This window comes from Loxodonta africana, chromosome 23 (assembly GCF_030014295.1).
Source record: "Loxodonta africana isolate mLoxAfr1 chromosome 23, mLoxAfr1.hap2, whole genome shotgun sequence".
Taxonomy (NCBI): Eukaryota; Metazoa; Chordata; class Mammalia; order Proboscidea; family Elephantidae; genus Loxodonta; species Loxodonta africana.
The window spans coordinates 64,057,665-64,081,702 of NC_087364.1; the positions used below are offsets into that span (position 1 = coordinate 64,057,665).

Below are 24,038 nucleotides of genomic sequence, written 5' to 3' on the forward strand. Positions count from 1 at the left end.
TACTCAATAACACTGGTTGAACTGTACACTTAAGTTTTGTGCTTTTCACTGTATGCAATAACACCTCAGTACAATTTAATCTATGTGAATTATGTGATCGGAGAGGAAATGTTTTAAGAAGTCTTTGTAGATAATCTATGCTTATTTTATCTGTCCCTAGAGACGTATTTATGGTCCAACTAAACTGCCCTGATCCATTCATGCTTCCCCTCAATGAAATGAAATGTGCCAGAGGGTGTTTGAAATCAATTACTGTGGCCCTCAGGGACTGGATGAATGCACCTTTTATTAAGGCCATTTTGATGCTTTATTACACACCAAATACATTCATTGCTTTGTAAGTTCTGAGCAGTGTGTATACCCTGGGTAGTGGGACTAAAGTGTGCTCAACTAATATAAACATTCCTGAGCCTCATGGAACCTACAACTTGTAAGAGTGGACAAAGGCTGAAAAAAAAAAAAACATAAGCAAGGTGCATGTCATAAAAGTGGGGATCACAAAGTGCCCCGAGGTGGGCAGGTATGGAGGGCTAATCTGACCCGGGAAGGCTTGGGTGAGAAAATACCTCAACAAAGACCTGAAAAGTGAGTAGGATTTCACTAGACAAAGGAGAGAGAGTTCTGGGCAGGAGAACTAACAAGTTTGAATGTGATAAGGTAGAAGAACAACCCAAGTTGCTGTCCCACTGTGAGCAAGGGAGGTGAGTCAGGAGATGGGAGTAGATAAGTGACCAGGGGCTGGGAGTTGGTGGGGAGGAGATGAGCAGAGCAGGGAATTGAAGGCTGGGGTGAAGATCTGGCCTGTATACCAATGTCAGTCAGAAGCCACAGAAGAGTTTGAAACAAGATCAGATTTTCCTTTGCAAAGTATCATTCCAACTACTGCATGGAGAATTGATTGCAGGGGATACCACTTTTTAGATAAAGTCCAAGACAGTTCAAACTCATAAAGTGAATAGAATTAAAATAAGATTTTGTTTGTTTCCACTATACCATTCTTGAGATTTTTTTTTTCCTCTCAGTAGTTGCTGTAACCTTTCGTTGGGTGGGCACTAAAAAGGTCCAGCTGTCCCTGGGATGGGATAGTAGTTCAATACACACTATCTACGTACATTTAGAAGCAGCTATTTAATTATATGGAGCTCTGGTGGTGCAGTGGTTAAGAGCTCAGGCTAACCACAGAAACTCGGCAGTTGGAACCCACCAGCTGCTCCTTGGAAACCCTATGGAGCACTCCACACTGTCCTACAGGGTTGCTACGAGACGGAATCAACTTGACAGCAGTGAGTTTATTATTTAATTATATAAGTATTGTTATATAGCTTTCTCGAAACTTTATTGTAAATAAATTTTATGTGCGATGCTTAAAAACATAAAGAATAATACAACGAATATTCATATACTCAGCATCGAACTCAGCAAATAAAGCATTACCATGTGGCATTTTTTTTCAATGAAAGTTTCCCATTCAATTTTGAGGCAGTGATTCCTTAATTTTCCAAGGGGAAAATAATCCATACTTATTTAATTTTGCAATAACTTCTTTACGAAAAAGTGCTTTATGGTATGCAAATATCTACTCATAGTTAAGATATTTTGTGCATGTATTCCCCAGAAAACTTGCAGAAAATACAGAGCATACAGTCTGGAGGGTTTCTCTTTGACTTAGAAGCAAAAGATTTTGTGGCTGCGTGTTCAAATAATTAAATTTTATACCAACAAAAGCTAGAAGGCAAATTCTTTTGAGTGAATGAGTTGAGTGTTTTATTCTTAAGACTACTGAAATTTAAAATTTTATATAAAGTAAAATGTAAAAGCTTCCTTATGAAATAATTTAAATATTTTCAAACATTTCTCATAAAGAAACAATATGGCGGCTTCAATTCTTTAAAATCCCCATAGCTTAAAGATCAGATCTTTTACAGTTCCTGGGGCCATCGTGAATACGTAAGTCTTGGTTAGGAGTCTCCACACAGCGAGAGCTGTAGAAACTCTAGTTGGAGGTGCAACTGTTTACTTGGCTGTTCTTGTGATGGATGGAGCCAGATGACAAATTACACATGTACAGGCCTACTATACCGGCATCACCACACCTTGAGACTCACTTGTGTAAAACTATACGCCTAACCAGTTTCCTAGACAGCGGATAATTTATAACTGCATTTGTGTATTCAGGAACCTTTAGAGTGCATTTAAAATATTTTAAACATAAAATGTGTTGAGCATTAAATCTAAAAATTTAACTGAAATTCAGTAGTAGTTTTAACAAAAACTGTTTCTCAAATCATATAATTTCTTACAACCAACAGATAATCAGTTTTTCCTGAGTCCAAATTACAATCTGATGTTTTTCCTGCCTTTAGAATCCTCTCTCTAAAAGGATAATTAAAAGAGAGCCGATAATAAAAGGCATAGCTAGATGAGATAACCAGACCAAAATGAACTTTGGGAATGCCAGCTGATATGTTGTTGTTGTTGTGTGCGGCCAAGTTGATTTTGACTCATAGCAACCCTGTAGGACAGGCTGTAAATCTTTACAGGAGAAGATTGCCAGGTGAAATTGTGCATTACAGATTAGTAAGTAAGCACGAGTAAGCCTGTGCATACCTTGCTTATGGGATAATCCGTCCCTGCTCTTGGCACATCCTGTCTTTTAGAGTCCATCTCCCTAACCCCAGCCACCTCATGGGAACTAACCAAGAGGGCTCCGGAGACAAAACAGATGAGGAGAAAAAAGATTCCCAGGTTTTATCCCAGGACAGAAATCAAATGTCTCTTCCTAAAAGATTTAGAAGAACACAACAGGGAGTCAAGCTGAATATATAATGTAGAAGATTGGTAAATAAAAGGTTTCTTATGGCCAGTGGATGGTTCCAAACATGCTGTGTCTCCTTCCAGGGAGTCATGATGACTAGACACAGGACACAATCATTCTAATGACGTTATTCTTATCCATGTCCTTTGAAATTCTTTTGAATTTCTCTCTCTAGGGGCTATTTTGTATGTATTCAATGGCATTTACTCAACATTCATTTGGTCTCTGTTTCCTGTTAGTCACTGCTGTGGGTTGTGTGGATAGAGTGGTAAACATGATACACAAGAACCCTGCCTTCTCAGAACTTACTGTGAAAAAATAAACCGATGGTATTTCTGATGGTGGCAAGTGCTGAGAAGAAGTGGAGAATGGCCCGGGGAAGTGAAAATATTTTAGACAGACTGGCCTGGCCTTTCTGAGAAAGCGCCGTAAGAAGAGAAGGTGTTAACTATCTTAAAATCTGGGACAAAAGATATAGGACCCTGAGTGGAGACAGAGCTTGCTTTAGACTCGCAGGCAATGGAAAGCCAAGGGAGGAGGGTTTTAGGATCCAGAGTGACTTGATCTGGTAACTCCTCTTTGATGGTAGACTCTAGATAAAGGAATGAATGTGGTGAGTGATTCAAATGAGACCTTAAGTTTTTAGCACAACCTCAATTTTGTAGTTTGGGGTGATATTTTCAAAAAATTATGTCCAAACTTTATGAACAATAGACACCTTAGGAGATCCCCACCCCTAAGGGGGACTTTAAACCAGGGCTTCAAACCATTCATTCTGGTTCAAACCACTTCTGAGAATTTGCATTTCTTCTCCAGATGTACTGAATCAGAATCTACATTTTAAGGAGATCCCCAGGTGATTCTTACGTATACATAAAAATTTTTATACATAAGAATTTTATCAAGATCCCCAGGTAGATTCTGATTCAGTATATCTGGGGTGGAAATGCAAATTCTCTCAGGGGTTCAAGCTGGAATGAACCAGTTGGAAGGTCTGCCTTAAATTAGCTGATAGAGACATATGGACACATGGCATCCATACACATTGTTTCCATTTCATTACTTTGCCACTCAGGCTTTGGGATCTTTGCATAAGTTTGTGACTCAGCCTTCATTTCTGATGACTTAATGCTTCCATCTAACCAAGGGCAGGGAACATGAGTATTTAACAAATCCACAATCCCCAGTTATGATGCCAGGAGCCACAAAAAGGGTAAGTTTTATGGCTTGGCACTTATCTTTTTTTTTCTCCTCCTTAAAAATCAGTGCTTACAGTTGGCCTTCTAACCAGACATTTCTTTTATCCCTTGAGGGTATTTTGGGGTCAGTTTACTTTGATAGCTCATAAGGGACTACAGAAGAGCCTGTAAGCTTTCTTGTATAGAGCAAAACAAGTTCTGTTCCTGCTCTTCCTTCTTTTCTTTCACCTAATATAAATGCTAGTATTTGCATGGTTCAGTCTTCTTCACATATATTATCGCATTCTAATTACCACAGTAACACAGCGATGAAAATAAGGCAGGCATCTTGAGTTTAATTTCACAGGTCAAAAAGTGGAGCAGCACTGAGCATCATCTCTAGCCTAAGATCACTCGGTTTGCAAAGCCCATTGCTGGACTCAAATCAATGTCTGGCCCCAGAGAGTCTAATGCACTCAGTTACACATCACAACGTCTCTGCAGAAAGCACCCAATACTTATGGGATAGCTGCTTCCCCACTCCCAAATGAACATTAGACACTGTTACAATTCAAGGGTCTGATGTCCTTTTGTTGTATATTTGTTATCAATGGTGGCAATTTGTGTGGTTAATGGAGGAATCTAGAAAATGGAGTTTACAAGTTGGCAGAGATAAAAGTCCTTCTTTCTCTTCAATAGACTGTTTACAGAAGGAGCCCCTGTGGCTTAGGTTTGAAATGGACACTGAAAGCAGCATTCAGGAGACAAATTTTCCAAAAAGCCTAGTTTAACACTGGTTGGCTCTACCTTGATGACTAGATTCCCACATGAATAAAAGTGGGATGATACATGGAGCAAGAGTCATAACAGTACACACACACACACACCCCTTGACCAGCCCATCTGTGTGTTTTCTTAGATTAGAACTGTTTCTGTGTGGTTCAATAAAAACTGAAAGTAGGCTTCATTGGTCAAAAGGAGGAAACTATGAAGGTGGGGTAGAATAAGAGAGGAGTTTTGGACAGCTGGATGGTGGAATCCAACAAAGAAGCTAAGTTGGCTGTTATAAAGCCTAGGACTCTCAGGGAAGAGAAATGAACATAGCCTTTTAGGATGCTTTGCTAGGCACTGGTGGTGCAAAAGTTAAGCTCTTGGCTGCCAATCAAAAGGTCAGAGGTTCGAACCCACCAGTAGCTCCTTGGGCGAAAAGACCTTGTGATCCGCTCTCGTAAAGATTACAGCTTAGGAAACCCTAAGGAGCAGTTCTACTCTGTCATATAGGATTGCTATGAGTTGGAATCAACTCAAGGACACCCAATAACAAGTGGCCATTAGCACGGGGATCTCTTTTTGCATCCTCCTCAAGTAATCAGTCTCCTGAAAAGCTCTTTTACATAGTGAAACAAACAACAAAACCAAACCATAGCTTGTCCAGCGGATTCTGACTCATGGCAACCCCATGTGTTAAAAAGTAGAATTGCTCCATAAGATTGTCTTAGCTGTAATCTTTATGAAAGCAGATTGCCAGGCCTTTCTTCTGTGGTACGGCTGGGTAGGTTCAGACCTCCAACCCTTAGGTTAATAGTTGAGCACAAACCATTTGTACTACCAGGAATCTTTACATACATGAAGATATACACTACTCAGTGATTTTTGGAGTACCATTTGCACTTTGTTTGTAGGGCTGTCAAATTTCACAAATACAGGATAAGCTCAATTAAATTTGCATTTGGGATAAGCAATGAATAACTCTTTTGTATAAGTAAATTTCAAATATTACGTGGGACATGCGTTTACTAAGAAAGTATACGTGAAATTCAAATTTACCTGGCTGTCCTGTATTTCATCTAGCAACACTATTCATCTGGCTGAGACATGGATGAAAGCAAGGACGTTTATTCCACCAGGTTACATGCAAATCAGAGGAACCATCCTGGAGACCTTCGGGCAGCAGCAGCTGTTCCTGGCCTTGCCACACGTTGCCATCCCCTGAGGAACTCCAGATTCTGATGCAGCTCCTGTGGGATTAGGCCAGGGCCTGGGGAGTTTTCAAAGTATTCCACGTGGCTCTAATGTGCAACCAGGAGGAGCCAACCCCAAACACCTAGCCAGTTGCCATCAAGTCAATTCCGACTCCTGGTGACCCCAAGCGTGTCAGTGTCTTAGTTATCTAGTGCTGCTATTACAATCAAAAGTAGTTGGCTATGGCAAACAAATTTATTTTCTCACCGTTTAGGAGGCTAGAAGCCTGAATTCAGGGTGCTAGATCTAAGGGAAGGTTTTCTCTCCCTGGCTGCTCTGGAAGAAGGCTCTCATCTCCTTGAACTTCTGTTCCTGGGTGATCTTTATGTGACTTAACATTTCTCTTCCCTCATCTCTGCTTTTCTTGCTTGCTTGTTAATCTTTTTTATGTCTCAAAAGAGATTGACTTAAGACACACCCTACACTAATCCTGTCTCATTAATATAAGAAAGGAAACCCACTTCCAAATGGGATCATAACTGCAGTTATAGGGGTTAAGATTTCCTTTAAGCCACAAGACTGGGGTTACTTGTCACCACAGCATAACCTAGCCTACCCTGTCAGTCTATCTCACTCACCTCTGCAGGAATTTGTTTGTGATGTGACAATGCATTCTGTACTGGGAGTAGTTTGTATTTTATTGGAAAAATCTGGAAGCCTGAAAATCCTACTGGATTCAGGTAGACGAGTTTTAAATAGTGGAGTCTCTTCATCGTTGTCTTACACCACTCAAGTAGAAAACAACTCTGCATCTATTCCTTTATTGAAACAAGTTCGGATCACACTGCTTTGGAGTTCTTTTACATTTTGGGAAAATGGGCAGAAGACTTGGTTCATTTGAGAATCGAGAGAGGAGAGAATTGAACGGTCAGGAATTACCCACATGAAGGATAAAAACTTGTTGCCGTCGAGTTGATTTCCATCTCACTAGCGATCCTCCAGGACAGAGTATAACTGTCCCGCAGGGTTTCCAAGGTGGTAAATCTTTATGGAAGCAGACTTCCACACCTTTCTCCCTCAGAACAACTGGTGAATTTGAACTACCGATCTTTTGGTTAGCAGCTTAACCACTGTGCCACCAGGGCTCCTTGTATTAAGAAGACTCCTTCCTATTTATAGTCAAGTTTTGCATGGGCAAACCTCACCGGGGCACCCTCTGATTTTTCAGCTCCACCTGAGATAGTGAGGGTAAGTGATTCTGCACCATTCTATACACCCGTTGCTGCAGGAGAACATAGCCAAATCCTCAAAACAGCCTGACCAGGGTAAAAAAGATTTGTGTCTTCCTCCTGTATCTGTCAATTGGTGTCACTCACAGAAAGCGAGCAGTGAAAATGGCAAATCCATGAGCTGGTGCTGCCCCCTACTGGAGACTTTTATTCAGCTTTCTGACGTGGAGGAAAAAAAAAACGCAGATTTTTTTTTTTTCTAATGACCTCTCTTGCACTTTTCCTCTGCCAATCCCTGCATAATCAAGAGTTCCTAAAAACTGTCTAATTTCTAACTTTATTTACTTATGTCTGTTAACATTGAAAACATTAAAACTCAAATTATGTTCAGTGATTTTTGGCTAAGACAGTTTGAGCAAACATGTTTACAAAACTTTTCAAGGAAAAGATTGTTTCTGTAATTTCCCAAAATATATTGATGTACGCCTGAATTGAAGAACAGCTGCCAGCACCATATTAAATGAGTATCTTTCATCTGACAACACGGTATTAGAAACACTGAACGCATTTTCAGAGAATCCGAAGTTCTTGATGCGATATAAGACACAGCGTATGTCATCTCAAATAGAAAACAACGTATTTAGTTGCAAATTACGCCCAAAATCTAGCAATAATTGGCAAATTTAAAATCATTTTAACTGCTATATTTGTTTAAGGTCCGTGGGTAGTGCAAACGATTGGCGCTCTACTACTAAAGTTTGGCAGTTCAAACTCCCCGAGCAGCACCTCGGAAGATAGGCCTGGTGATCTGCTTCCATAAAGAACCCTATAGGGCAGTTCTACTCTGTAACACATGGGGTCTCTCCAATGAGGTGAAATTGACTCCATGGCAACAGGCTTTTTTTTTTTTTTTTTTTAATGTTAAATCATGTTGTCTTGAATATTTCATCCTAAAACTCATGTGCTGTTCCAACAAATACGTCACACATGCACTTCTGGCAACGCTGGAAACTAGACAACCTTGAAACCCCCTTGTTATAAGACACCTAGGGAGTCTCACTAAAGTATAAGCTGTTTAAATGAAAAGTTTAGCTCCTGGGAAAGTAAGATTAAAAAGAAAGAAAAAAAGAAAGGAACACTCTGAACATCACACAGAGGCAGACTTCCTCTGGCTTCCATGAGGCAGGGAGTTGCCAATTGCCCTCAGCAAGGGAATCAGTCTGATTCCACCAACCAAGGAAAGGCGAGTGGTGAGGGCCTAAGCAAGAAGGAGTACTGAAGCTGAGACCTCCCATAAGGTAGAGCCTGCAAAGGAACACACATCTGTATAAAGAAGGACTGGGGAAAAAATCACTGACAGATTAATGGAGATTAAGAGAAAGCACGTCTAGTTTGGCCTGTGCTAGTAGGGAAAAATATCTTCCCTGAGATTCGCAAAGATCATCTGTCCTCATTGCTTTTGGGTTCATATTTAAAATATACACACGACTGTGGGTAATACCAAACCAAAATAAGAATGTAAGATGTGGCCTTCCATTGGTAACAGCAGTAGCAGAAGCAAAAGAAAACCTCCCTGGAGAAAGCATACTCTCAGGTAAAAACTTGTCTGAGCCTCATGGGTTTGCCCGCCATAATCCTGAACTTGAAAACACATGAGGACATATGCCACCATTTTCCTATATTTCTCCTGTATTTCTGTGTTAACACACACAGAAATCAGAAATAACACACAGGCGAGAGGCAGCATGGTTTAATGGCTAACTAGCCTCTGAAGCCAGCTGTAAATAATGGCTTTGCTGACTTAGAGCTAGCTGGATGGCCTTGTGCAAGATACCTAACCTCTGTTTTCTCATCCGTAAAATGGGAATTATTAATCTATCACATAGGGTTGATGTAAGAACTAAAAGAGTTAATGTATGAAAAGTCACTAAAACTAGAACTGTGCCTGGAATATCAGAAGCATTAAAAAGGGTTAGCTGCTCTTGTGGTCCTCATCATCAGTGTCATTACTACAGCCAGGTCACAGAATCCCAGTTACCTCATTAGGCTGACTTTTCTCCAAATGTGCCCAGATGCATAGCCATCTGGCCCGGAATCAAATCCTGAGGTAAACCTAGCAATGACTCATTTAAATTTACCTGCTTTCACATGTGGCTCCTTTGTTGCGAAGCAGCAGAACTAAGAACTCCAGGAAATTTTAACGGGCAACAATTAAAACTATTTAATTCCAAGACATGTTTTTAGGATTTGATACCTACTTCCGGTGGGTTCTAGAGCCCTGGTAGCACAGTGGCTAAGAGACAGACTTCTAACCCCGAAGATCGGCAGTTCTAATCTACCAGCCGCTCCTTGGAAACCTATGGGGCAGGTCTACTCCGTTCTACAGGATCACTGCGAGTCAGAACCGTCTTGACGGCCGTGGGTTTTTGTGTTTGATTTTATAGCAGAGCCACTCCGTCACCCCAGCCCTAGAACCTCCCTCAACCCCGTCTCCATACCAGTGAATACTCACCACCAGCCTCCTACTTCCAGCAACCAGGAAATCAGCAGGGTTAAGGCAGGCAGTTGCCTCAGCAGGTATCTGGTGGGAAACTTGGCACTGGTCAGCTCTGTAGTTAGAGCCGAGGAAGAAAGCCCTCAGCAACCCCATCTTCTTACTCTTACCTCCTGAAGAATTTTAGCTTTGTCCTCTGAAAAATGGGATTGACATCTACTTCATCACGTGATTGTAAAAAAATCTAGTAATATATATATTTTCAAACAAAATACTTTGCCTTTATTTTATGGCAATAATTTTTGTTTAGATTTGGGGTACTATTATTTATGTACTTAAGTTTTGTCTTTGCTGAAGGACAGAGGACTACCTGTTTATCTGGTCTCCTGGGACACTTAGCATAGTATCTTACACATATTAGGATTTCCATTCGTTCATTCATTCAACAAATATTCTTGGAGCATCTTAGATGTATCAGATACTGTGTGTACTTTTTTAATGAAAATTTATTAAATTGACCTTTGTAATTGCACTTAGCATGTAATCAGCTTGTGAACATGACTGTAAAAATACATGTTACCTCCAGCAGTTCCAGGAAGTCTGTATAATACAGCCTGCCAGGCTTCACTGATGAAACGGAACAGAGATGCACTGTATGACACTGGAGATGGTGCTAGTCACATGGCCCCTAATGAGTGTGTCAGTAGCTCATTGGATGCATGTCCCTTAGGGTCCTCAAGGATGTGTCTTCTGCTAAGCTGCAAGTCTGTCTCCTCCACTAGACTGGGAGACCCTGAGAAACAGTGACTGCGTATTTCTCATCTTTGTATTTTTCTGCCTTCAGAAATAGCAGAGTGCCTGTACTTAGTAGATGCTCAATGAAGTAGTTGTTGATAGAATGAAGGACTGAAATGGATGGCGAAACTTTTTTCTTTAGGTTACTATAATTTTCAGAAACATATCCACCAACTGTGTTTTTATTCCTTTAGTAGACAGTGACCAAATGCCTATCACACACTGTTATTCACCACGCTAGATGCAGTCAGGTAACATAGTATCTTGCCCCACTTGGATGAGAGCTGGAATGCATCTTTTTTTGTTTTTCTTTTCTGAGCTCTACCATTTAAGCAGCCTTCAAACAAATGGGAAATGCGTGCTCTGTGTAGGTCAACCAAGTTACGAGAAAAAGATCCACTCAACATTAGCTGTCCATAGCCACACAGCTGAATTCCATCTTAGTTTATTAAATCCAGACCCATGGATTTCCCAAGCTTGCATCTCACAGTATAAATTAAGTTAAACCTTGAACATTGAGAGTTAAAAAAAAAGGACTGAAATGTAGCCAACTGTTAAATACCAATCCGGGCAGGCTGCCATACCCTGGAACCATACTTGGACTGAACTGAACATCTAGGTGGTTGGGAAATCCAGCTAGTAAATTAATCTGGTAACCATCTTTTTATTCAATTTCTGGAAAATCTGTTTATTAAGAAATTTTTTTAAAAAAATGCATTCTTCAAAGACAGTTGCAAATTCTGTCAGCTTTCCTGAATGGCAGCCTGATGCTGAATCTCATACTTGTTATTTAAGTGCATCTTAAATAAATGAATTAGCAATAGCACTTATAAATAACTTAGTTATATCAGGAAGATAGTCACCACTATGAAAAACTATAGAATAGACTTCATTAGCTCTACACTTAAACAAGAAAGCAAGGCTCCTGAATGCACCTGATAATTAATAAATTACTTCCAAAACCCCTGTGATAAAACGTATTCAAAGATTCAACTGCAAGTCAAAAAATGACGCAGTACTTTACTATTAACCGGTATTGTATTTATTTAAAAACAATATGACGAAACATGAAAACACTCAAGTTTCAGAAAATAGTTTCCCCTTGGTTTACATCAGTCTGATCCATTCTATACACTGAAATACCATTGAGAAATATAGGAATTATAATATGAAGTATAGTATAAAAATACATACTACCTGGTATTTTTTTTGTAAAGAAATAGAAAAATGTCACTGTAAAAGACATGTTAATACCACAAAAACTTTAAGCAGAAATTCGAAATGTTACGTCTTATGCTAAATATATATATTTTTAGTATTATGCAGCAGGTCTTTGAATCTATGGAATGCAAGAAAGTAAAAACGAAAAGTTTATGTAGCTAAGCTTTTTGAATACTGCTTGCCTTATTTTCTATATAAAATATCATATGTCATTACAGCAAACAATATATGTGTCTGTTCAAGACTGCAATTCCATTTACAAATATAAGGCAGAAAAATTACTGTTTTAGAAAGCAACAGCTTTAATTTTTTTTTAAGTTAGTAGCTTATAAAAATGAAAGTTACAAGAAACTTTTACCATGAAGACAACTTTTACCATGAAAGGTTGAATATAACTCAAGAATGAGGCATCTTTCTTTCATTTCAAAAAGAATTCTGGGCTAAGCCCCCATCTCTGAAAAACCGCAGCACACAACACTCAGGCTGTTTTAGTTTAACACCGAGCAGAAGAATATATTTCTATTCCACATATTGGCTGTGTTGAGAAAGAACACAGCCCAAGTCCAGATAGGAAGCTAAAGTGCAACAAAGGTCAGTTAATTGGAATATATTCACTTCATATACACTATGCTTGTAGTTAATACAAACAATTACAACTGGTAAGGTTATTTGGCACTGTATAGATCCTATATAATCTTGATCGATAAGCCCGGGATCATGGAGCAATAGTATGACTGCTCTGTTTTGTTTTCTTCTTGGGACAGATACAGATTTCTCCATTATGTAAACAAAAAGCGGTGAAGCAATGTCAGAATTTGTAGTTTTCAATTTTATAAAGTGCTACACAAAATGCCACATTAAAAATTTGAAAAACGAAACTCCAACTCTTGCCATCAGAACGCACCGTAATAACCAAGGTTCTTCTTGAAAAAAAAAAATACGACTGTTATCTCCTTCTCTGTGTCATTATCAAATGAGAGACAAAGAAGACACAGGCAGTCTTAGAGATTAGTCCAAACTTCTTATTTTATATGTAAGGCATCAGTGATCAAGAGAAGTTAAATATATTAAATGCAAGCTTCTTAGAAGGGCCCTGAGGTCCCTAACTGCTCAGAGATTTTGCTAGAGTATGGTCAGCTCTTTTCCTGATAGTCTGATCCTGTTTCCATATATAGACAGCTCCTGATTGTCCTTGATAATGAATGAGGGAATGTGCATGGAAAATATAAATCTTAGGATAAAAAATAATCCATGTTTTATTTTGTAATACAATCAAAGTTGGTAAACTTTGCAAAGGGGTTTTGATATAGGAACACAAGTAAAATGTTCCGTGTACAATAAAATAAAATTTCTGTCTTCCTTCATGTTTTTAAAGATGAAGAGTATGGTTCTTCTCACCTGGATCGAGCTTGTCTTCAGTGACAGGTCGTACTGACTGAGAGGAGAGGGTAGGAGAAAGCTGGAGATGGAAACCACTTTCCTCTATTCCAACAAAGAGGCTCTAAAAAGCCAACATATAAGAGCTCTGGAACTCATTTTCCCTGATCTCATGTTGACAGTGTTCTCAAGCCTATTGTGTCTTTGTTTCCTTAGTTAATGACTTGGAGCTTTTTCAGGGTGAACGCCTGTCCACCAAGTAGACAGATCTCAGTTGAAACGCATATTTATTTTGTGTTCTTGCACCCATACTCTCAGCCTACCTGTCAAAGCTAACACCTCATAAAATAATCTGCAAAGCGGAGAAGTATACTTGCAAATCACCGAGGGTTGACTGTAGGCCCGATCCAACTAAAAAAAATCTTTTTAATTGACGACAATTGTTGATTGACTGTGTCCCTCTAGCTTCCTGAATTTTGTGTTGGAGATCTTTCAAAATACATGAAGTCCTAGAATCAGAAAAAGAATTATGTATAGATATTGATCAATTAATAGGTGTCTATGCAGAAAACTTCTGTTTGATTAACAGTAATCTGTATACAGGAAAACATGACTAGAGCAAAGTAATTTTTTAAAGAGTAATCAAATTTAAAGGATTATTAAGAAATTTTTTAAATAAGAGGACAGTTTGATATTGTCCTGTTTTTATATAAACTGACATATTGTATTAGGATATCTTTTAGCTACATTTAAAATAATTTACGTAATGTGTTGGTAGAAGTAATTCATGTGTCAACAATTTACAAAGCAGAAAAGTACTACAGGAATGAAAAACATTTTCATCATTAGTATTATATTAAAAACAAAAGCCCTACTTTTAATATCAAGCAATCTCCCATTCAAGCTAAGAATAAATAAGTCTAATAAAATCTTTATAAAGAGGATCTAATATGAAGAACAGCAATTACCAACTTGGAACTGATGGTGGCCAAAAGCTTTCCATTTTTGATACCGATTTACTAAATTTTCATTGCTAAAATGAAGAAAAAACATCCTGTATCAAATTTATCAACTGCTATTGGAAACCCTGGTGGCATAGTGGTTAAGTGCTACAGCTGCTGACCAAAAGGTCGGCAGTTCAAATCCGCCAGGCACTCCTTGGAAACTCTGTGGGGCAGTCTACTCTGTCCTATAGGGTCGCTACGAGTCGGAATCGACTTGGCGGCAACAAATTTGGTTTGGTTTTAGGATGTTTTAATTAGGTTATGAAGGTAAATATTATCATTGTTATTTATATAATATTCTTACATATTTAAGAACATTAACCATAAAGCTTTCAGGAGAGGCCAGTGGAATTCTGACAAATTTAAGGATGGCCCACCACCAAGGTATACACTGATGGCAAGACAATAAGGAGGAGCGGGAAGGAAACCAGCTTTGGAATTACTTTATTTCACTAAGGAACCATAAGATAGGCATTTTTAAGTGGTGAGAAGGACCAAGAGCATGCAATGATGAGAGTTACCGTTCACTAGATGCATAACACGTTCCAAGCACTCTGCTGGCCACTTTGCATATATGATAGCTAACATTCATAACTCTGAAAAATAAGGGTTTTCATCCCTATTTCATGGATGAGGAGACTGAGGCTTGCAGATGAAGCACTTTGCAAAAGCCATGTAACTAGGAAGTGGCACAGCCAGGAAGTGTTGAAGTTCCAAAGTTCCCTTCCCGCTATGCCACAACTGCTTCTCAGCAGAAAGAACAGTTCCTTCAGGATAACTCAAAAGGAAGAAGCTTACAATGAGGAAGCAGGCTCCGAAGATCATGGCTTTCATCTTTACATCCAGGTCTAACGGGAAGTGAATGTCAAAGTGGTCAGCATCTGCCATGGCTGATAACAAACCGTTCCACTTCCTAGTAATATCACCGAGGGTAAACATACCATCGAGGGATGTGATCTAGAAAGACAAGAACGGGGCTGTATGACCATTGAAAGTTACTAAAATACATTTTATTCTTCTATTTAGAAGCAGTTGACCCTGAAATAGCATAAATAGAGTGCAGGGAAAGGCTACATAATTACATAATTTCAAATGAGAACCTTAGGCTAGGAAAAGTTAGGTGTCTTCCAATTGATTAATACCTGAGCTGGGATGAATCTTGCTAGTCTCAGGCCAATGCTCTTTCTTCATCCTAAAGTGAGTCATGGAGGGGAGCTGGCTGGAGGAACTGTAATTTGAATTGATTCTTAAATTCTATTTGATATGGCCAGGGGTTGGGACTGGAGACCATGGGAGTCTCTTCCATTCTAAAGACCCACTACAGAAAAGAGGAGAGCCCTGGCACTGTCGCTTCATAAATTCCATATGATCATTCATGTTTTCAGGGGCCAAAATCACCCTGTCTTCTTTAAGGTATCCCAGGACACCAAAGAGTTCAGCTTCTAAAACAGAGACCCTGACCCTAGCCACAGCACAAATACCCAAATGCTAATTCCCAGTGTCACATGGTGAGGGGAACGATCCCCTTCCTCCCCACAATTTGGCTTATCTACAATTTCTATTTCTCGTCAATTGCCTTTTATTAAATGAGCAATGACTAAGGAGGCTGGATGATACAAGCAGTTTGTGACTGGCTGGTAATCTAAAGGCTGGTTGTTTGGACCTCCACCCCAGCCCACAGAAGAAAGGTCTGGCAAACTGTTTCTATAAAGTTTATAGCCAAGAAAACCCAATGGAGCAGTTATACTCTGTGACACATAGGATCACCATGAATTGCAATCGATTTGATGGTAACAGTTTTTATTTTTTAATGATATGATAAAGTAAATTTAGAACTGAGGAAAGTTTATAGGATGCCACAGGAAATATGTGAATCAGCAATTTTCGTACATGATGAGCCTTACTGGATTACAAGACATCCAGAAAGGAACCTTAAAAATATTTCTAGATGTATCCTTTATCAGACTCGTAGAGTAATGAAGAATCATTTTGTAGCCACTGAGATAAAGACAAAATGGAAGTGTTTTCACTTTTTGAGAAAATACTATAATATGTTCTTTTCTGAATTTTATCCACGTTATCGTTGTCATCCTATTTCTGAGGAAGGAGAGAGATGTTTATCCTACAACTAAGCAGCCTGCACAGTCTCAGGAGTGCTCCATGGGTTCTGTGATCAAGTATAGAAAGGTCTGACAATTCTGTACCAATATTCCCAACCTCAGACTCTTTGGCAAAAATGATTAATTAAATGCAGCCAAATTTAAACTAAAGGATAAGGTCTGGCTATTTACTCTCAGAAGGCTTAATGTTTTAAATGGTTTCTTGCTCTTTCCATCTTTATTAAGCAGTGAGATCATAATAAAGGAGCTCACATTTTAGAAATCAAGCAACCCATGAACAGTAATCTGAAACTCATTTAATGTCAACTGGTTCCCTCTCCTCATTTTACTTTACCCATTTTATAAGTGATTTTGTAAACCACATTTAATTCACATGGAAAAAAAAATCTAAAATCAAATCATTCTGAGGTCTATTAGTGTGTGTAAGGAAATACTAGATTAAGATTCCAAAAAAACAAATCCATTGCTGTCAAGTCTAATCCCAACTCATAGCGACCCTATAGGACAGAGTAGAACTGCCCCGTAGGGTTTCCAAGGCTGTAAATCTTTTCCGAAGCAGACTGCTGCATCTTTCTCCCATGGTGTGGCTGGTGGGTTCTAACTGCCTACCTTTCGGTTAGGAGCCAAGCACTGAACCACTGTGTCACAAGGGCTCCAGATTAAGTTTAGGTTACCTCAAAAACAGAATCAGAACCACAGCCATAGGTTGCGCACGGCCCAAGCACTCCCATCACATTCTCTTTCTTCTCATTTTGGATGCTGTAAACGGCCCTGCACAGGTTCCAGTGCTCTGCAACATAGCCAATGGATACGCCAGGAGGACACTGTACCTCCAGCTGCAAATGAAGCCGGGACAGGGGCAGGATGTTACATGCGTGTATGTGTGGGTATATATGTATAGCACATACACATGTATACACATACATACGTATACACATACACGCATACACATACAGCCTAGATGTGTTAAGTCATGCTAGGACTAGGGAGATGATTGAAGAAACAGAGTCTTCCAGAGGTCTCTCTCACTCCTATATGACTTGCTGAGTGTGCCAAGAACGCAAAGACCAGACCACTCTTTCCTAGGTTATTTCTTAGGGTTGTATTTGCAGACAGCCCTCTTGAGGGATGAGGTCATGTCTCCCTTCAGGACAAAGTAGGACTGATTAATTACTGCTCGCTATAAAATGGCCAGTTGCTTAAGGTCAGCATGCCTAAGCTGCATAGATAGTGGTCACCTGGATTCCTCCATGTTGACCCTGTAGGACTTGGAGTCATGGGAACTGATATAAACACAATGATGCTCAAATTGGTTGCTGTGCCATGATTACGTCCTTTGTCTCTGATCTCAGAGTCTCCTGTCTTCTGACGGAATCCATGAGTCAGTAAGTCAGTAACAAGCTCACATGCTAGCTTTTAAGTAGGGTGAAATCAAAGCTCAGACCTAACAATTATAACAGAAAACAAAAGAGAAAAGAGGCACCCCAAAACTGTGCACTGTAAAACCAACAGTGTGTGTGTGTGTGCATGTGTGTGTGTGTACATAAAGCCTTTTTAGATTTACAAAGTATTATCTACCACCCTTTTTCAGTTTAATTATCTTCACAGTATTCCTTCATGAAGAACTAAGGTCTTACTCTTTTATGATAAAAAAAGGGTCATTAAGATTACATTATTTGGTATAAGCCCAATGTAAAAGCTCTGACCATTTCTATGGTGTCATATCCCCTTTCCTAAGAATTTTGGGTCCCCTAGGTCATCATAAGGCAGAACCACTCAGCTTCACTGATTGTGAAATCAAGATATCATCCTTCATATATACATACACGCATACATATAAATTTGATACCTTCTTAGAACTAAGATCTCATCTAAATTGTAAAAAAATAAATGAATTTTTTTGAAGTTCATATTATAGTATACTACTCAGCCATAAAAAACGAATAAATTATTGATACAGGCAACATCTTAGATGAAGCTCAAGGTAACAACAGTGAGTGTAAAAAGCCAATGCCAAAAGCTTACATGTTCTATAATTCCATTTATATAAAATTTTGAAATGACAAAATTATAAAAATGGAGCAAAGATCAGTGATTGTCAGAAGTTAGAGAAGAAGGTGGTGAGGAAGGTGGATGTGGTTATAAAAAGGGATTTTTCTGGTGTGGAACTGTTGTTTATTTGCATTGTGGTGGGGGATACAGGAACCTACACAGGTGATAAAACTGCATAGAACCAAATACACATACTCACATACACACACACATACACAAATAAGTACAAATAAAACTGAAGAATTCTGGGAAAAAACGTAGATAATGTTGTGGGTCAAAGGTTGATTCACTGATTACTGTGTGTAGGCACAGTTCTAAGCTGTTGGTATTTATTTACCACTTAATCCTCAAAAGCAATCCTATGAAATAGGTACTATTATCATCTCTACTTTACAGGTGAAGAAATCAAAAGTTTGTAAATAAACTAACATTTGATGAAGGATGGTACTTCATATGTCATTTGAATGTTACAGTAATCTCTTCTGCTCATTTTATGAATAAGAACACCGAGGCTCAAAGAGATGAAGTAAATGGCCCAAATTTAAGTAGGTGGCATATCTGCCATTCAAACTCTGGTTGGCCTCTCTAAAACTGTTTTTCTTTTTTCCCCTGCAAGCAAACAGTCATAAGAGTAACCAAACTATCCAAGCCCACTGCCATGGACTTGATTCCACCTCATAGCAACTCCACAGCACAGGGCTTCCAAGGCTGTAAATCTCTGCAGAAGCAGACTGCCACATCTTTCTCCTGCGGAGCCGCTGGTGGTCTTGAACCTCCGACCTTCCAGTTAGCAGTAGATCGCTCGAACCATTATGCCACAAGGGCTCTTTACTTTAACTATACCAAGCTATAACTTCCAGTTCCAGAACTGACACCTACCAAGTATGAGACCCTCATGTGGCACTTAGTCTTTTCTAGCCTCCTTTTCTGTATCTGTGGAGACCTGGTGGAGTGATGGTTCAGAACTCGGCTGCTAACCAAAAGGTCGGCAGTTGGAATTCACCATCGCTCCTTAGAAACCCTATGGGGCAGTTCTACTCTGTCTTTATGGTCATTATGAGTCTGAATCGACTTAACAGCAACTTTTTTTTTTTTTTATTTTAATCTGTAGAAAGGTCTGGGCTGTGATGGGTAGCATAAATGTTAAGTCTCTTCCAATTCTAACAGCATACATTTACATTTCAGCCATATCTTATCTAGAGATAAGCAGATACATTTAGATAAATGTACATGACTATTGTCAGTTTGCATAAATTTCTCATCCAGTAGACACAGTTAACAGAATAATGGTCATTGACTAAACACCCCAATTCGAAGCTGACCCACCAACTAGGACCTTCCTCCCACCACCTTCTTCCATCCTGACTGGCAAAGCCGTGAAAATCCCTACTCGTGTTGCTCCAGAAGGACCACAATCATGTCCTGAAGAGTTGAATGGGAGACACAATGGGTAAGACTTCTGTTCTCTGACCTCTTGCCTGGCTGAGGGACAACAGAAGCAACAGCAGGTGCACCTGTAGGGCCTCTGCATCGTCATGATTTCTCTGCCCATACAGTCTGTGACCCGGAGGACGAAGGGCCTCAGTGTCCGATAAGCATTCCTGGCGAAGTCGTCCGTATCTTCACTTACAATGTAAACCATCTGGTCCGAGTTGTTTTTAACGTCGTATCTGTTATTAGTTTCAAAATCTGTTACCACTAAAAAATAAAACAAGAAAGCCCCCTCAAATGAGAAGCTGTGAAAATCATCCTCAAGAAGTCCTTGGGTAGCATTTCTTTGGGGCTTAAAGCAAAATAGCTTTTTAAAACGTTGTAGTGAAATGTGTACAAGCGATGAAAATTTATTCCTCAGTCCTCTAAGTATGTAAATAGTTTTGAAAATTTAAAACATTTAAGAAGCTCGGTTTAAAATGCTTTTTAAATTTTTCCACATAAAAGAGGGAAACTTTCCTAGAGTAACTGAATTCATAAAATTTTAATTATAAGACTTTGGTGTGAGATTATTCGCTGGACCATCAATTAACCAGCTCATGAAATATGCTACGAGGACCAAGGTCACTAATAATTCCAAACAGAAGAAGGAACCAAGAAAAGGCAAAGGCCCAGTGTGGTGACCAAAGGAACATGGAAAGCCGGGGCAGTACGGAGCACTCCTGTCCTGATGAACAGAGAACAGGCTTCATGTTTCCCTGGGCTCACTTCTTCTAACTTCCAAAGAAAGGGCACTGGGTGTAAGTTGAATTCTCAATACTAGTTCCAGCTCTGCCACCAACCAGCTGACTAGGGTACCCCTGCTAATTCATTTATCCTCCCGGGTCCTTCTTTTCCTCATCTCTGAAAGCTGACTGTGAAGGAGAAGGGATGTGTTAAGAGCAGGGATCTCAACTAGATAATAAATACGGTCCTTTTCATGTCTAAGAAATTATCATTATAAGATGTATAAACAGAGAACATTATACAAAATGATTCCCTTTATTAACTTCTTGAAGACAAGATAATACCAAACCAAACCCAAACCCACTGCCACTGAGTCGATTCCGACTCATAGCGACCCTATAGGACAGAGTAGAACTGCCCCATAAAGTTTCCAAGGAGTGCCTGGTGGATTTGAACTGCTGAACTTGTGGTTAGCAGCCATAGCATTTAACCACTACGCCACCAGGGTTTCCAACCCAGAGGACAATATTTTCTCCCGAACCACTAGAAAATAATCAATATAAAAAAGATTTTAGCTAATGCAAATTTCCACCTTTTTCAAACAAATACTGCTGAAGACTACAAAATCATACGTACTTTCCAGAGGTTCAAAATGCTGGAGAACATGTATGTTGTCCAACTGTTGGGATAGAACAGAGTAATCAGAGAGAGAGAAATAACAAAACTAATGCAAATTAATATTAGAAAAGAAACAGAAGAAAGAGCTATTACAATAAATCCATTCATAACTAAAGATAACTTTATGAAGTAGATCGGAACTAATTAAAAATATTTTATCAAGTGAAATTATCTGTCTGTACCTGATCAGATGGTGATTAACACAGCTGCCCAGCTAGGAGAAACACTTATCCTTCAGCTCCATTGTAAAGGACTCAGCCAGTTGCCTAATGTATGACATTACCTACTTGACACAGTAAGAACATCTAGAAAATACTGTGTTTCTATAGATTGTTCCTAGCTGCTCCAGCTCCCCAGCCTCTAACATGTCATCCACTGACTGAAGTTGTTCAGGATGGTTTTACACAGACCAGCCAAGGAGAAGCAATTCTCTCAGTGGCTCAGGGAGAGCAAATTAGCCAGGAGGTCCTCACACAGGAGTGGCCTATTTTATATTACTTCACAAATAGTATCTCTGAAAGGGAATAATACAGTGACTTCCATTTGCTAGGGCTACCAATGCCAGGGTCTTCCCCAGATGCACACGTAATAAGGGTGAGGTCCCAACAGAGCAGCAAGCACCTTAATGAAATTAAGAGAGAGGAGAAGAAAAATTCTGAGATGAGACACCATGATAAGGGAGGTTGGGAATACCATTAGATAAACTTGAATCTTCATTTTATTTGGAAATCATTCCCAAGATGGACAGTGTGACCTGTTTTCCATTATACTTGAGAATATTCTAGCAGAAGGGAAAAAACCTCCTTGAGAACAGACTGGTTACACTGTACGCAATTTTAGATCATTCTTAATCTCTAAACCCCAAACTCTGCCTGAAATACCGTATCTCACTAAATATTTGTTGATCTATTAATGAATGAAAACATGGATGTCAAAACGAGTGAAATTGAAAGTGACTTAACTGGACATGAAGGTTTTGTGGTGTGACTGATAATAGCAGGGGACAGGGAGGACACAATCCTTGCTTAATTCAAAGACTTTTTCTGTATGAAAACACAATCGTGGAAGAGGGTCTAATAAACATGTCTTATAAAATTTCAAAAGTGGCCACTAAAATGGTTTACAGGCCCTTCAAAAACATTCCAGGATATTAAATTCTTGGTAAGAGTGCCTACTGCTGAGCAAAATATCCTGAAGTATTGATGTCCTTTAATGTGGAAGAAGTTTGCCCACTTAGACACCATGGCTACTCTGGAGCATGTCTTTGAGAAGCTGGTGGATCACTACCAAAGCAAAAACTCTAGTCAGATAATCATACTATGCTGGGCTCTAAGGCGTCCTGACAGTCCTGATAAGGATCCATGTAACTTGTGCATAAGATGTCAAAAAGACTAGGGCATATGAAGGAAATGATTGTATGTCTTCCACTCACATCCAAGAAAGCATTTCAACTAATAACATCCACACATCCCTTGAGTGTGTCCTGTGTGCTGAAAACGTGAGGTCCTGTATAAACCTTATCTCACTGACTATTCTCATAACAACCTAAGAAGTCAGGCATTGATAGTACTATTTTGTGGATGGTAAGACTGAAGGACTAAGAGGCTAAGAATGTTATTCAAAGTTGTAGAGTTAGTAGATGATAGAGCCAGAATTAAAACCAGGTTTATCCAGCTCTAAACATATACTTTATTTCTTTTTATGTTTATTTTTTAAAAAATCTACACATTCCTGAAAGGGTAAATAAAACCCAACAAATATATTAACTGGTCAGTAATAAAAGTTAAGCAACTATTTTTAAATATTTACTGTTAAATCGACACATTTTTAAAAGAGAAATGACTTCAGAACATCCTGGATTTGGAAGGACGATTTCTGGGCTTATCGTCAAGTAAAGTCCCTAGTTGGTACCAATGGTTTGCACTCAACTATTAACATAAAAGAGCCCCGGTAGCACAGTGGTTAAATGCTTGGCTGCTTATCAAAAGGTCAGCAGTTTGAGTCTACCAGATGCTCCTGGGAAACCCTTTTGGGGCAGTTTTACTCTGTCCTATAGGGATGCTATGAGTTGGAATTGACTCAAGGGCAATGGGTACTAATATAAAGGTTGGCAGTTCAAACTCACCCAGTGGTGCCCTGGAAGAAAACCTGGCAATCTGCTTCTGTAAAGATTACAGCCAACAATACCCTATGGAGCAGTTCTACTCTGCAACACATGGGGTTGCCATGAGTCGGAATCAACTCAACAACAAAAGGTTTATCATCAAGCATTAAAAAAAAAAACTTTCAAAACTTAGTTAACTATAAACATTTTATAACATTCAGAAATAATGTAGGGTTTTGCTCCAGCACTTCACCTGAATGACGTTTTTTTTTTTTTTTTTTTTTTTTTGATATTTTGTGAACACAACCTAGTAAAATCTTTGGCTCATGTAAAATTGAAATTGTCCTGACCCAACTGAATGGATTTTTCGACACTGTAACACTATACCTATGATTTTTCAATGCACAGGATTAACAGGGTCCCTATCAATATAAGGAAGTGAAAAGGGAAACTTGTCAACTCTAAGGAATTGTTTACCAATAGGAATACTTGATTGACTATGTGGAGAGATAAGTATTGAATTGAGAAGTCCTTGTTCCCAATACAGATTTGGATAATGTATTTCAACACCCCCTTTCCAAAAAACCAAACCAAGATTCAGGAGTTTCTGAGGGGTTTCTAATACTAGCTTTATCTTATTTTCATTAAAGTAATTGTTTTGAATTTAACACTGGTTTTTCAACCACATCATTTGGTACATCAACTCTACATAGCACTTCAGCATTTGATCTAGATGTCTTGGTGGCTCCAGAATATCTATGCCAAGGATGCATTTGGCAGACAAACATAGACAGCATGCGTTATTTGCGTAAATTTACGGTATATGGGAGAGAGTTAAGGGTTTGTGGGAGG

At 39.1% G+C, this 24,038-nt stretch overlaps 1 protein-coding gene across 8 annotated transcripts in view; it reads right to left on the bottom strand.

Moving 5' to 3' along the window:
- Positions 1–440: 440 nt before the first annotated feature.
- The window catches only part of PLSCR4 (phospholipid scramblase 4), a 76,698-nt gene continuing 53,100 nt past the window's right edge, over positions 441–24,038 (bottom strand). For 7 of the 8 annotated variants that reach the window (XM_003416217.4, XM_023555445.2, XM_023555443.2 and 4 more), the window contains 5 exons: positions 21,041–21,083; positions 19,719–19,945; positions 16,870–17,031; positions 14,874–15,032; positions 442–13,580 (listed from right to left, as the gene is read on the bottom strand). In XM_003416217.4, the coding sequence (XP_003416265.1) occupies positions 13,533–13,580; positions 14,874–15,032; positions 16,870–17,031; positions 19,719–19,945; positions 21,041–21,083 (639 nt within the window). In that variant the 3' untranslated portion in view covers positions 442–13,532. Of the gene's footprint in view, positions 13,581–14,873; positions 15,033–16,869; positions 17,032–19,718; positions 19,946–21,040; positions 21,084–24,038 lie in introns of all 8 variants that reach the window. The other variant, XM_064275570.1, reaches the window with a different exon arrangement.